General features: G+C 35.9%; 1 protein-coding gene across 1 annotated transcript in view; it reads left to right on the plus strand.

The window, feature by feature from the left end:
• LOC145660676 (F-box only protein 28-like) overlaps positions 1 to 15,910 on the plus strand; it is a 39,661-nt gene that overhangs the window by 3,777 nt on the left and 19,974 nt on the right. Inside the window, exons 2-3 of the mRNA XM_081726012.1 lie at positions 5,557 to 5,805; positions 11,787 to 11,994. Coding sequence (XP_081582138.1) covers positions 5,557 to 5,805; positions 11,787 to 11,994 — 457 coding nt within the window. The remainder of the gene's footprint in view (positions 1 to 5,556; positions 5,806 to 11,786; positions 11,995 to 15,910) is intronic.

Here is a 15,910-nt window from a genome sequence, read left to right on the forward strand (position 1 = left end):
AACACTGTCATATTATGCTCTACTACCTGTTCACCCCACATCGGATCAATCTGCAAACTCATACAGTCCAGATTTTAACTTCAGTTTTCTCTGTTATTTATCAACCTACGTTCATTTTTCCGTAAATTTGGTATTTCGGGGCCGCCGTCCACGGCAGTTAACTCTAACATGACTTTACTCCCGAGCTTACTCACCTAAGCGTCATATACTGTAATAATTCTAAATCACCATTTCTTACCTCCTTTGTCCTATATATATAGATCTTTATTGAAATGGAGGAGCACCTCTAAAGTTAACCCTATATTTTTTTTAAATTCATTATTTATTATCGGTTTGAAATAATAACTTTTAGATGAATAATTATAAAACGATGTATTTAATGGTCTAGCTCCAGGAAGTACAATCAGGTCCTAACGAAATCTATATGCGACCACTGGGAGGTATGCTCCTTCACACAAAGATAGGATCATCAAGATTTATGTGTAGTGGTTTAGTTTCGGCTAACCACTAGAAAGAATTGTTGAAATATTGCAATTCTTTCACTAACTTCCTTCTTATTGTTTCCTAAGTGTTTTGTGATGGGCAACATAAAAGTATCTGACTTGGCATAGATAAACTCCAAGGGGTCATCATCAGTAATTGTTGAAATATTACGTTTTTTTTACGGTTTGCGTATAAATACGGCTTCTAGATGTATGACGTACAAACTACAGTGCAAAAAATACAAACCAACTTGTGCTAGATGTCCATTAAAGGCACGAATGGTATCTGACAGAGTCGGAGCAGGGCGAAATTGGTTTTCCCGCGCTGTAATGTGTTCGAAGGGAGAAGGCGCGTCATGGATGGTGAGTTTACGCGTAAGCGAGGGTAGTGAAAGGAAGTGGGTTTTCACAATGATAGGAGTTTCAGTAGCACTTGTGGTTTCATACTAGTACCGCTCCACTTGTAAACATAAAATACAGCTTCTGTGCACTGTGCAGAAATACACTGCCGGTGGAAAATAACATGTCATCGAGTCACGTTTTACATGCAATCACTTACTTTATCCGTCGTAAGGTACTTGTAATGATTTTTTACACTAGTAACTCCACACTTGTAAAACTAAAACACAGCTGTATTACTTTGTATTTAATTCTGTCGCCTACAGAAATGTGTACCTTATACACATCTTTTCATGCAAAGTATTGAATTTTACGTATAAATCTTCCAAAATGGGGTGCACCAAATCTATACCAGCACCAATTTGTGCACCTATATCGAAGTTGTACGTGAGCACAGCCACAATATATAAATAAACAGATTGAATTAAGAACTTCCTTTTCTGAAGTCTGTTAAACCATTCAATACTGAGATATATTGCATTTTTGGCGCCCCGCTTTGTCCTCGTCCCTCCTTTTTTGCTCTGAGAAAATATATATTACGTATGTCGTTGCATACTGCATGTTTATACGGAGTAGCCATAATTTTCAAGATTGATTATGTAACTACAAATTATCCTGAGTCGGAGGGTTACTGTAGCAGAGAAGTGGGACGGTTATAGAATGCTGGTCCATAGTTATAAGTGAAGGTAGGTTAGTAACCAGGTTGATTCCTTTGTATATCAAAGCTCAATACTCAGTTCTCATAGTGATACCGAGCGATTGATAGCGAGTGAAACCGGGTTAGTAGCAAGTTTGATAACTATAACAACTCAATGGGGGATGCGGACCAGTGTTCTAAAACACTGCCCACAGAGGTAAACAGTAGTGAGGTAACCTTTAAACTATTTGTTTTCAAAATACCCTGTTTCTTGTCTTAACTACGGATATTTCGATACTACAATATCTTTTTTAACACGTTTTGTTTCATGCGTTTTCGATAAATAGGAGTGAAAAAATGGGCTTCTTTGTAAACCCTTACGAAAACGCTTTAAATGTAGTAAGGTTAAAACTAAATTACCTCCGTAGTTTACAGGTTAAAGACTTACCTCCGTAGTTTAAGGATTTTTTATTTATTTATACGAATTTGAGAATTTTATACGTCACTACAAAGCAAAACAACAGGCGACGGTACGACAATGTGGCAGAAAGAAAATGCGGGCTGCAGAGAGATTGGCTAATCTGTAGACGAAAATTAGTGCCTCAGAAAGATTGTCTACTCTGTAAATAGAACACGATTCGGAACAATTCAACGTTGAATAGTCATAATATTCGAATAAACTTGAAAAGCGCGAAAAGGAAGAGTAAGCGATATGTACAGTCGCCATTGCTACAGTGCATGCAGCCGAATCGAGACACTAGCAGAGAGCTGAGACATTGCGCTTTGCTTTGTAGCGCTGCCGTTGTGCTTATAAGGTGATTGTGATACTTAGAAAATGGCTGCCTCAAGACGATTTGTGAAAGATGAATAACCGCCTTGCAGGCCTGTTCGCTTGAAGAGATTGGCACTACTGATATGTAGGCTTACATGCAGATAAATAGACCACCTGCTGGTTACAAGGGAAGCAGGGAATTTTTGAAAAATGGCTTTATGTCAGAAATATCGTAGTCAACCTCAATCATTTCAAGCCTATTTCTAGACACAAATTAATGTCTAAAGAGGTAACATTCAAATTTGTAAGAGAAATTCCATGGAGACGTAAATGAAAAAAAAAAAAAAAAAATACCTGTAATTCTTTTTTGTTAAATATGTGGGGGATTTCTTGATGCGTTAATTATTTAGTTGTTATACAGGTCTGTAAGTTCCCTATATTTTCCATAAATAGACAACCTATAAGTTTTTTTAAAAAAAAAAGTTCATTAAAATAGAATTGTTAAAAACGTTTTTGGTATTATGTGCTTGAAAATTTGGTTTTAATTTTACTACACCATTTCTAAAATTCTTGTAAGTCGTCACAGATGTTTGTTTATTTGTTTTTTCATAGTTTTTACCAACCCTGTATAGCAGTATGTTTTCTTTAGATGCACTGAAGAAGAGGTGAGAAAGCACCTCGAAACCGTTAGCAGATTTTGTGCCTATTGTTTTGAAGTATAAAAAATTTTATGTACTGTTTCTCTTCGTGCAATTCGACGAATAATTAGTTTCCTGTCAGTTGAGGTTATTATTGTTCTCTCTTTCACCTTTCTTTAGCAGTTAAATCGGTTTATTCTCAATTACATTAGTTGGAAAATCAAACATGAAGTCCAGAAACTGTTTATGACAATCATTTTCTTTCACTTTTGTATCAAAATTGGTAAGTCGTGCTAAGAAATGAGCAACCAATTGAGTTTATACTCACGGAAAACTTTGTGGTGAGTGATCGTCTTCTAACATTATCCTTCAGAAGAATTCTAGGTTTTGTTTAGTCGAACGATATATAAGGGTGTAGAGGATGTATTCTCCTCTGTATAAGATTGGACATTTAGATGTTTTCGTAAGTACCAGGTAACGGTATTTTCTTCAGTAGAGGTGGACAAACATCTTGTGCGTGGGTTTTCTCAGGGTTGTGCGGTTCCTCCCACTTCCTTCACCCCACCATTTCTTTCATTTCTCATCATCCCTGTGTCTTCTTTAGCCTGGTTGGCATAATCGTAGGACGTAAAACTCGATAAAGATTTCATTTTTTTTCTTCAGTAATGAATTACTAATCTTGAACTCAGTTAGGCACCCATACTCAGTAATTTATTTGTATCTTGTTCAACTTCTCAACATCATTTTTGTTACGTAGTATATTATGTTTTTTAAAAATTGATTTGTGAACTCTCATTATGGTACATTTCTGTCCTCTGCACCATTCAGAAAAACTTTTAATATCAAGATCAGGATAAGTTTCAAAATGGTTCTGTGAAACTTCAGATTTTTAAAAGTCAAGTTTCGTTCCTGATAATAATGAAATTGTATTTATTTTTATTACTAGGAGAAAAGTTTTTTATTTTCATTCATCAGTAGCCATGCCACAGTGATGGATGGCTTATAATGTTATGAATTTGCTGTAGATTATTTAAGAAAACGCCAGTGAAGAAGATTGGAGTTGCCATTGAAAATTTCGGCAATTACTAAAATGGGAGACGTATTCCAATATTAGTCATATAATTGTTTTACACAGGTTTAATATTTTCAGATTTTGCCCAAACACATCGTTGCTGTTGCCAGAATCAAGATGCGTGCGACATTCACCGGTAAACAATACCTTGCTGTAACTGTCTAGAGTCTACTTCGTGTTTCACCTGTCAAGGTGTGAGAGCTAGAGGGAAAATTTGCATTAGTTTTACTAGTACTTTGATTTTTAGACACTGAAAATCCTGTTTGAGATTTCCTGAGCCGAAAGTGGCAAAGAATTCTTATTTGCTGCACTTGTAGGCCATATACAACCACTGCATAGCATGTCTGACATTACCTGTACTCCTGTAATGAGTCTAAGTCCGTGCTACGTTACTTCGATTTACTCATGAGCATCTCTTCGTCTGGGGCGATTGAGTTGAGGAATTTTGGGTAGGCTAATAGAGAATATTAAAAAGGGTAATCAGTTAGAATAATTCTTATAGAAAACTTGTTATGCAGTTCTTGAAATTCCGAAAGCCTGTATATAAGTCGTAATTCATTGGATATCACTAATGCAATGATTTAATAATTAAAGGTAGTGCTTTTCTGTGGTGGCTCGCAACGGTACGGAGTTCTGGTACTGTTTTGCTGGAGTTTGAAAAATTGCTCTTTCTCTACCCATTTTTGTATTTATGAAATGAATTTTTCAGTTAATATCGATTTGAAAAGTTGAACAACAGTATATTATATGCATTTAAAAGGTAGCAACCAGTAGTTTGCAATACGAGCAGTAAAAAGTATGCCCTATTTTACGTCAGCATACTTAAGTTCGTTACATATTCGTTTCTTTAATCACGAAATTCACACTTAGTACTTTAGACAATATTTCTTAAAGGACGAGCTACATTTGCTGGATGCAGGTTCACCGTAACAGGTTAAAATTTGGTCAGGAAGACTGCCCGTCAAGCCGATCATGCGCCATATTGAGTTCAAGATGGCGGAGACATGCCCATGTCCGGTGCCCATCCCCATTAAAATGCTACTTAAATAAAAGAGATGGAGTTGGTAGTTTCCCTGGCCGTTTTGAGAAAAACTGAAGTTCGGACAAATTATTTTCAGAAAAAAAGTTCTCGATTGTAATATATTCCAGCGAATATGAAAGGGTGTTCTCGCAGATGAACCTTCTAGTAACTTAATCTAGGTAATCTAGGTCATCTTTGCTTATGCGGACAGATTCCGTAATGATGTTCATTAGGATAATAGAAATAAACCTCTCTCAGAGTTTATCACAAATAACAGAGTAAGGCTCTAGCTGTTCGAGTGTCGTCATTCTCCTGTTGATATCAAAGCCAAAAATCAATCGATAATCGACGAGATTATTCCGGACGGTACATTCAAAGAGTGGAATTTGCTTTAGTAATATAGCCTCTATGCGTAATAAGTACGGTGTTTTTCCTTTCAGAAAAAAGTACTGACGAAAGGTAAACAGTAAGAAATAAACATCATATATATGTATATGCATTTATATACATTAATTGTAATATTGTTTCATTTTAGGTGTGTAAGGATTTCGACCGTCTGGGAAGACAGTTGCTAAATAAAGGTTTTATTGCTGTCGAAAAGTACCATACACAATGCTTGAAATCTGTGAAATCCCAGTTGCCTCGGAGGGAATCCGAAAGAAGGAACCATCCGTTAGCTAGACACTGTGATATTCTTACAGCTGTTGAAACAAGGTTATCAATGTTGGTGATGACTTTTATGAAATACATAGATATTCATCTATGTTGCTTCATACCAGGGAAGGTAATGAATTTAGACAAGTTATTTAATGATATGAATTGACGCATGTTTACGGTAATTTGTAAACATACTCTTTTTATTTTGTCAAATATTTAAGGTGTTATTAATAATTATACTATTCACGAAGGTGTTAGGGAACACCGTACAAGTTGCGATCAAAAAATATGATGGATGATTTTTTAGCAGCAACTGCTGATTCTACAACCATTTGATGTAATATGTCCGAAAGCCTGATCTGTTGAGACAGGCAGCGTCAAGTTGGAACACGTTCTGACTTGCCAATCAGTGTTCAGAGCCACTAGAGTGAGGTTAGATTTACCGCGTCTGTCGTGCATTACGGATTTCGAACAACACGTGGATATTAAGTTCTGTTTTAAGTTGCAAAAAAAAAAGAAAAGAAAAAGAAAAAGATGCGTGAAATGTTGAAATTGGTGTTTGGTGATAATGATGTAAATCTGAAGATTGTTTACAAATTGTATGAGCGATTTAAAAGCGGAAATGAGTCAGTAGAAGACGAGCAACGTTCGGGATGTCCATTAACCTCGAAACGAGAAGAAAACGTGGCAAAAATGTTCTTCAAACAGGCGAATAACTATTCGAGAGCTTATCAAAGAACTTAGCATCTCGTGTGAGTCCGTGCAAAGCTTTTTAACCGATACTTTGCAAATGAGACGAGTAAGTGCAAATTTTGTTCCAACATCTCGCTTTTGATTCGCGAGTTTTTGCCGGGAAAGGTGTTTCTGTCTGTCCACATGCGCCTTGTTCACCAGATTTAGCATCATGCGTCTTCTGGATCTTCCTAACATTTAAAACTGTGCCTAAGGGAAAACGTTTTGACAGCATTCCTGACATTGAGAAGGCTACGACAGACCAACTGAACGCCCTTCCAAAAGAATCCTTCCAGAAATGCTTCCAGTCATGGAATCACGTTGGGATAAGTCCATTGCTGGGCAAAGGCAGTACTTCGATGGAGATTAAATCAAATTCCATGTAAGCTTATGACTGTTTTTAAAAATTAGTCACCGTATTTTTTGATCACACCTCGTACCTTAAATATTAGCTCAGTAAATGAATAAATTCATTTACAGATTTTTAGACTAAGTTGATTGAAGATTGTAATAATTGAAGAAAGTCACGGGAAACTTTTCCTTTCTAGTTTTTCACATTTTTGAAATAATTGCGTAAATTGAGAAATTCTTTAATCCATTTCCATGCATAATTGTCTAATACCTAGAGAATATTGTATACGAAAATTGTCAGTCCTTCCATGTTGACTCTAGAATTATTACTTTAATATTAATATTTTTCTGACCAGAGTATGTACTTCATTATTAAATTTGAATTAATTCGTAACAGTTTCCATAACGTTATGTAAAACGAATTGATTCAATTTTAATAAAGAAGTATATATTCTGGTCAGGAAAATATTAATTATTTAAAATTGTCACTGTTTTGAAGACGTATCTTTAAAGCCATGATTGTAGTTTTTATTTTATTTTATTTTATTTTTGTATATAGAAAATAAAAACAATGATACTACTAGTAAAATGTTCGAAAATTACGCAGTAAATCAGGGTAATCGCAACACTACTACTATATGATCCACATACTTTCGTGAATATGAAAAAGATATGTAGATTTTTCAAGGAAAAATTAACGAATGTAGAGGTAGGGTAATTCTCTTATGTTGCATTTCATAACGGCAAATGTGCAACTAAATACATGATTGTATATGAATATGTTTACAAATGTGTATATCCCGATTATAATGTAAGAAGCAGATAATGTTAATGTGATTGCAGATGTTTGACTATTATTAACAGAAAATTGAATATTGCTAAATACCAGGTTATCATAACATAAGTATCGCTGTTCAGAGAACTCTAGAGACATAACCAGTTGACAGAATGCAACCAAACCTGGTGGAAGCATATTTGGGAACATGCAGAAGCGATTGGTGTAGAAAATAAAATAGATTGGTTGCATTCTGTTGAGTGGTTACGTCTCCAGAGTTCTCTGAACAGCGATACTTATTTTATGATAACCTGGTATATAGGAAAGACTTTTTTACGGTTTTGCCCATATATTCCGTGATCTTGTTCGCCAGGTTGTCACTTCACATAAAAATCAAATCACATTTATAAGTACATTTTTCTCCTTTCATAAGCTTTGCTGCGAGCGTTTTAGAATTGAACCTAAACTAACTCTATGGCTTATGGAACCCGAAAGTTCAATGCTACGTTCACAAAAGCTGTCCACTGACTTCTTATCCTTAGACAACTGAATACAGTTTCCACTTTGAATTCCTATTTTTGCGAGATCCATGCTTAATATTATCCTCCCATCTGCTTCTAGGTCTTCCTAATGGTCATTTTCCGGTTAAAACTTTGAGAGCGTTTCTACTTTTTTTTTTCCATTCTGGCTACATGACCTGCTCATCTAGGACTTCTAGATTTGATGACCCTAATAGTGTTTGCTAAACGATATAAATTATGCAGTTTCTTGTTATGAAATTTCCACCGTTCCCGTTTCTCTTTGGTTTGAATAAGTTCTTGTTCATCAATTGCTTGTTTATATAGAAAAAAGGAAAGGCCACTATTTATGAAAGAACGGACGTACTGACAAGATGAGAGTCTCTCGTAGGTGCTGCTGCTTCTTTTCTTGATGTAGTGTTTGTAAAATGATTCAATCTTTATGTGAGTGACAACCTGGTGAATAAGGCCACGGCATAAGTGGCTGATACAGTTCAGGAAAACTTGCAGACTACGACATAAGTGTTTTACATATCGTTTTAATAATTTCATTAAATATGCGTTAGTTTCTATGTAGGTAAATAATAAAATGTTGCATTGACCTTAAAAACTTGTTTCATAATTTTAAAAAGAACATATCAAGAGCTTGGCATACTAAAAACAATACAATATTTCCCATTTTTGTTTTGCTTGTTTTTCATAAGTGAAGGGAGATTGAAGTTTAGAGCCAAATTGAGGAATTGTTAATTACATTAACTTGATTTAGTAAGCGGGGTAGAGATTAATGTATGTAAATGGTGGCATCTTAAGGGATAGATTTACTATATGTAGTCATACGAGGTTCTGTGAAAACAGAAACTAATCCACTTGGACTTATTTACTTAGTGATGTGTAATTAAGATTGAGTCAAGTCTGTGTTGGTTTATGAAACGTGATACCGACCAAGAAACGAATAGAACCCATGTTGAGCACGGTGAAGTCACTGTATTCCTCAACACAGAATTAAGCTGCAATATTACTAACAGAGATAATGAAATGCAACTTACCACAATCAACCATAATGTTATTCTACAACAGAAAATATTAACCTGAAGAATTTTCAGTGATGCCAGAATAATATTTCCCCCAAAATCTAAGTTAAGGCGGAGACTTAGAGGAACGAACTCAACTGCATTTGATTACGTATCATGTTGTTTTGGTATCCTGTGAATTAGTTTGTAAAAATATTATTACTTAATTTTAATAACTGTATGTTAGAAGTATTCTGTTTATTACAAACTAAATGTAACTACTATTTAAAGACAACATGATGCGTAATCAGATTCAGTTGAGTTCGTTCCTCTAGTGAATCAAGAGTCAAAGAAATAAAAGAAGTTTGTAAAACAAAAAGTAACAACGATTGCGGTATGTTTTGACCACGTATCAATGTACTAACAAAAAGTTTGACAAGAATCTTTCGCGGGGTATAACGTTATAAGTTAGATAGATGTCAACTTTTGGTGACTGTTTTGCAGTGGCTTTATGTTCAGTTTTTACAAGTTTGCTCTTTAATTATTAGCTAAGAATTGCCAAATCTAATGCATTAAAGAATATTTAGCTAATAACACAATCTTATTATACTATATTATGTATAGCGAGTAAAGTAATTCAATATTTTGGATGAAAATCATCAGCCATGATCACCAGGATACAATGAGGGTGTCTTGGTTGTTTGGGAAAAAGAGAGGTGGAGTTCTTAAAACTGCTCTGCTAAAATTATTTTAATCGAAATGAGAGCTGTATTAAGAAATTGGAAATTAATATTCAATATTTCCAATTATTGTGATTAATTTTGAAAAAAGCGAAAAATGAAAGTGAAACATGAAATGAAATGAAATCTTAAAGTTTTACGTCCCATAGATATGCCGGCTAAGCTAAAGGAGACGGTGATGATGAGAAATGAATGAAATGATGGAATGAAGGAAGTGGTAGGAAACGGGAGAACCCCGAGTTCACTAGGCATGAACTGGGATCGAACCAAGAGCCACTTGCACTAGAGGTGAACGCTCTACCATTGAGCCACCGCGGCCCTCACAGATGAAAGTGAAATCCGAAAACACTGATGGAACAATTGCTTGGACAGAAGCAAGCATTGTTGTTTGCTTGGTTTTGCACCTTGCAATTCGCATAGTCGGTGAATTGTATTTGATTTGTAAAGGAATACTAATATGAAGAGGGCTAAGAAAAATTTAGTTGAAATAAAAGCGACATAGTGCTGAATTATGTCGTCACATTTCAAATAAGGAAGATTCATCCATGTAAACTCAGGTTTTTTTAAGTATTGTAATTATTCAGGTAAATTTTAGGGATTTATTGATGTTTTATAGTTTTAGATTCATTCTGCTAACATATCAAAAACTATGGCCATTTTCGTTGTCTGATCTGGTCGTATGAGTTCAGTTTTTGAAGCATTGTTGAAAGTTATGTTCTTGTTAACATCAACAGAAATGTGTTTGAAGGAATGTTAGAACTGATTTAGTTGGCCTAATTATTAGTATTTCAACTGTTACATGTTTACTAGCAGAGACGAATGGTCTAATACAAATTTTGTTGATTCTACGAAGTAACAGGAAGGAGAGGAAATGTAAGCCTAATACTTCTCTTTTAAAGACCTTGTTCTTTGTAAAGTGTATAGAAAATTGCTATAATGTAACTGAAACTGAAGATCTCTTTGTCTTTTGAAGATTCGCATTTGTTTGAACTAATCTCACCAGTAGACAGAAAGTGAGCTCATTCGTGGCTAAATGGTTAACCCGGCGGGAGCTCATGTGGTTCGCATTCCACGTTATTCAGTAGGTCCACGTCTAATATAGCCTCGATGCTGAACGGACGTTAAAGTTAAAATCAACTCGCTTCAACTTTAGACAGAAAACAAGGTTTACGAAAGAACAGTTGGTGATCACTTAAGAACAAAATAAAACGAAAAAAGAAATAAACACAATTGTACAATGTACCCATGTATTAGGCTTAGTACACTTCAATTTCTCGGCGCCAAGTGGATTTTGTGGTGGATAAACACTATGTGCGTGGATTTTCTCAGGGTTCTCCCACTTTCTTCATTCCACAAATTAATTCATTTCTCATTATCACCTCTCCTTTAGCCTAGCCGGCATAACCATGGACGTAAAACTCATGATTTCATTTCATTTTATTTTTCAATTTTTCCACTTTGTGCAGCCACATAGACCTAGAAACACTGTGAAAATAACTATGCGACTGCTCGCTTCTGGACACATTCTTGGAAGCAAAGTTATGGCGTCACTTTAGTGATTGTTGAACCAGAGAGCAAGGTGAGTCGGCTATCAGTCGCCCAATAACCTTTGGCAAATATTCATGGAGCACATTTTGGGTTGGCTTTATCCAAAGAAACAATTCTGATAAAAGACACAGACTAAATTCTAACAAACACGTTAGCATGTATATTACTTTTGCAACACAGACAGACATAAAGGTAACAAAATAACACTAACTATGAGTACAAACTTATATCAGGCACACTAGGTAAAATGTCGATAAGTTAAATTCATATTTCATTTCACAAGATTTTTAAAGCGAAATATCAACATATTTGTTCATATCGAACCTCCCCTGCATGCATTTTTATTATTATCTTTTTTTTTTTTTTTTTTTTTTTTTTTTTTTTTTTTTTTTTTTTTTTTTACATTATTTCTGATATTCCATTGCTATTTCCAGGTCATCGATGAAATCTTCCGAGTTTTACGATTTATCGAGAAGACTAAGACTCCTCCTCGTCCACATGAGGTGTTGCAAGAACTTCGTGATATTTCCTCCATGGCAATGGAGCATTTTGATGAGAAGATTGTTCCTATGCTCAAGCAGAACTTGAACTCCTCGTCACAAGGGATGGGTATATCAAGCAGAAGCGGATTTGGTATGGCAGGTAGGTATCGTTACTCTGTACTTCATAAATTGAACTTACTCTGTTAATTCTGAGCAAACACTACATTGTAGGTCGGCGGCAAGAATGACTGTTCACAGTAGAAATAAGAAATACCGTACACGCCCATGGAAGGGCCTCGGCTGTGTAGCGATCCCCATCCTATTGGTTCTCTCATATTGCTGAGTAGCGTCAGTTACCTGCCTCGCTGGGTTAAAAAAAGAAAAGTTAGTAATATGTTCTGTTAGTTAGACACTTTTTACCATTACTGAAGCACTCTCTGATGTCGGTCCTTTTCGGTTATATATATCTCCCCCAAGTTGCGCAGTTGAATTTGGATTTAGGTGACATCGAAAGTATCACTATTCATCTCAGCGACTCCGAAAACTATGGATTCGGCACTGATATGTCATTTTCGATCATTTTTATATATCTTCGCCCATCCCTTCCTCAAGTTATGGGGCTGAATTTAAATTTAAACGGCATCGGAAATGTCACTGTTCTTCTCAGCGATCCCAAAACTAATATCGATCATTTTCTATCTCCCCTCTTCCCCCTCTCTTGAGTTGCGCCGTCAAAGTGAAATGATAAAATCCATCCCAGGCCCGAACCTCATCGTGTATGTTAGACCTTAGATCGGTCGGGTGGTTCAAGAGTTATTCAGCCACAAACATAGTCACTTTCATTTTTATTTATATAGATATTCAAACTGCCTGTGTTAAAGCCCCATTATCAGTTTCAAAATAAAGCAACGAAATATTCGAAGAAATTACGCCGCGGTTGCTCAGTGGTGCAGCGTTCACCTCTGGTGCATGGGGTCCCTGATTCGATCCCAGCCCGCGCCAAGTAAACTTTGTGGTGGGCAGACACCATGTGCGTGGGTTTCCTTGGAATTCTCCCGTTTGCTCCCACTTTCTTCGTTCCACCATTTCATTCATTTCTCATCATTACCGTTTCCTTTAGCCCAGCCAGTATAACCGTGGGACGTAAAACTCAAAGATTTCATTTTTCGTTTTGTCTTAGGATCTTGTTCTCAGATACTTTCAATCTATGTTCCTCCTTCCGAGTGAGCGACCAGGTTTCGCAACCACACAGAACAACAGGCATGGTTATCGTTTTATATATTTTAAGCTTCAATTCCTCGACATGATTCGCGACGTCAAGAGATTTTGAACTGAATAAAAACACGAATTCCCTGCTTTTAGTCGACATTTGATTTCTTCGTGAATATGGTTTTCTTCTGTTAATATTGATTCTAGATATTTGAAAGTATCCAGTTTTTCAAAAATATTATTCGATGTTTTAACACATCCATAATTTGCCGTATTACGATCCCGACGAACTTCCATGTATTTATTTTCTTTGCATTTGCTTCTAAACTCATATCCCTACAAGTGTTTAATAATATCTCTATATATCTTTCTATTGTTCTCCTATCATCCCTATGGAATATACATCATCAGCATATGCCATAACCTGGTGAACTCCATTCAGCTCCAGGCCCTGGTTGCTCTCTTTGATTTTCCTTATAGCGTATTGCAGAACAAAGTTAAATAATAATGGCGACAACGCATCTCTTTCTTTCAGGCCATTCTCGACGTGAAAGCTGTAGACAAAAATTTTCCTACCCGGACTTTACTTTGGGATTCATTTAACCCATATCCTCCCAAATTATTTTTTCTTGATTTTTTTGTAGTTTTTAGCTTTACTTGGCCTATTTAGAGTCCGACTAACTGATAATTTATTTTCCTAACTGTTTTCCTGTGCGCAGTAGACCGCCCCAAAAATGGGGCAATGGGCAGTGGAAGGGGTAGGTAACATGAAAAGTACCCGTAAAGGCAAGCGGCACTTTCAGTATACACTTACAAGCAAAGAAATAGTGAATTTGAACATTTTGTTTTATTTAGGACGTTAAGTCTTATATTTTATATAAAAGAGAACGCACAAATCCTTTGTTAGCTCATCACGCTAATACGGCTGAACCAATTTCTTTCATTTTTGGGGGGTTATTAGGATTTGGACCCTAGATGGTTTTTATCATATCACTTTAATTTTTAATTACCAGTGTCTTGAGATAATTGACCATTCAAGTGTCCATAACGTACAAATCCTTTGTTAGTTCATCATAGGTATAAAAATAAACGTATTTATATGCAACCCGCATGACCGTGTCACTCGGCGGGTTAACATAAATGACAGGCGCTATAATGTTAACATTTACTGCAATTTGAAAGCGAAAAAGTAAAAATTATCTAAGTAACAAAGTTTATTGCGTTCCGGTGTGACCGCAGCGAAGCGGGGCGGGTTAACATAAATGACAGGCGATATAATGTTAACATTTACTGCAATCTTCTATGGTTTTTATCATATCACTTGAAAGCGAAAAAGTAAAAATTATCTAAGTAACAACGTTTATTGCGTTCCGGGGTGACCGCAGCGAAGCGGGGTGAACGCTGCTAGTATTTTATAAACTGGAGTAAAGAAACATTAGGAATATACAATTGAGAAAAAATACATACTTATAGGTGAGCTGTTTTTGTACTTCAGTACTTTAACTTTGATCAATTTCATTTTCTCGTTATGTTAGGTCCTATCTTATTCAAAATCAACATATATGTCTTGTACGAATGGTATAGCTGTATATCATTAATTGATATAAGACTCAGACACCTCAATAATGTGGCAGTAGGAACTATAGTCATGGTGGCAGTATAATTTGCAAAAGTTGTTGGTTTGCGTACCTTTACCTGATACTTGCAAAAAATGAAATGAAATTTTTAAGTTTTACGTCCCACGGTGGATGTATATAGATAACGATATTTACAATATCTGATTCTTGTATCTGCATTGCCCACGTTTAAGATAACTTTAAACATACACACACACACAAATAAAATAACGGACAAAATTCTGTATCAGTCAACGCAAAAGTTGCGTATTGAAACTCAACGCAAACAATGCAAGAAGTTATTATAGCTGATAGTCGATTACCGGAATCTAAAACACAAAATTTGTGTTGAGTTGATGCAAACGCTACCGAGTGAGACTCACAGGATATATAAAAAGTACATTGCAATATAATGTCTACGTATCGAAATTGTAAAAAAAACACACTCAGAATTGAAACATTACGGACTAGCCAACAATACTAAATTTCATTAAAATGAAACATATGATTCTAATAATATTGAGTGGTAGCAATGAGAACGTTAAGGATGGTAGAGCTAGGATTTGCAACTTAAATTTAGAACAGTCTAATTCTAATATGAAGTTGAAGGCGTAGACTTGTAGATCGAGGCGTCTTGAAGATCTCCATGATGACTTGTCCGACAATCGACCAAGGTATCGAATGCCGAACCGAAGATACGGTGGCAAAAGTAACGAAGGTCCCAATGAGCAATGACCAAAACACCAGGATCGAGCTTTCTCAAGTGTATTTGTCTCGACTGTCTCTCTGACGTCATGAAGGAAGCAATGGTAGTCACTCACTCGACGACAGGCGTATTCAATTCGCCAAATTGACACAGCCAAAGTACATATCGATGACACAACATAAAGCAGCTATACTTCCTACTAGGCTGCTAACGTCGTCAGGATCGCATAGACTAAAACCAGGAAGAGAGAGATTTCCGAGAGTCGAAGTACTTACTACTCATCAACAATATTTCCTTATTGTGTCAATGTTTACCAGGTCGATGGTCGAAGCGAGCATTGATTCGTCGTAGGTGCATGACAATGAGAGTCCAGTAGAAACAAACACATTGAGAAAGCATCTGATCTAAACAAAACTGAATTCCAGTTAACGCATGTGAGACTGTTTGGTAGGCAGAAGGTAATAGGAAGTTACTACCAGTATTTATTACATATCGTTTACAAATACAAGGACTTCCTTGTAGTAGAGCAAACATAACGTAATTAA

Source organism: Thermobia domestica, chromosome 9, assembly GCF_964235325.1.
Source record: "Thermobia domestica chromosome 9, izTheDome1.hap1.1, whole genome shotgun sequence".
NCBI lineage: Eukaryota > Metazoa > Arthropoda > Insecta > Zygentoma > Lepismatidae > Thermobia > Thermobia domestica.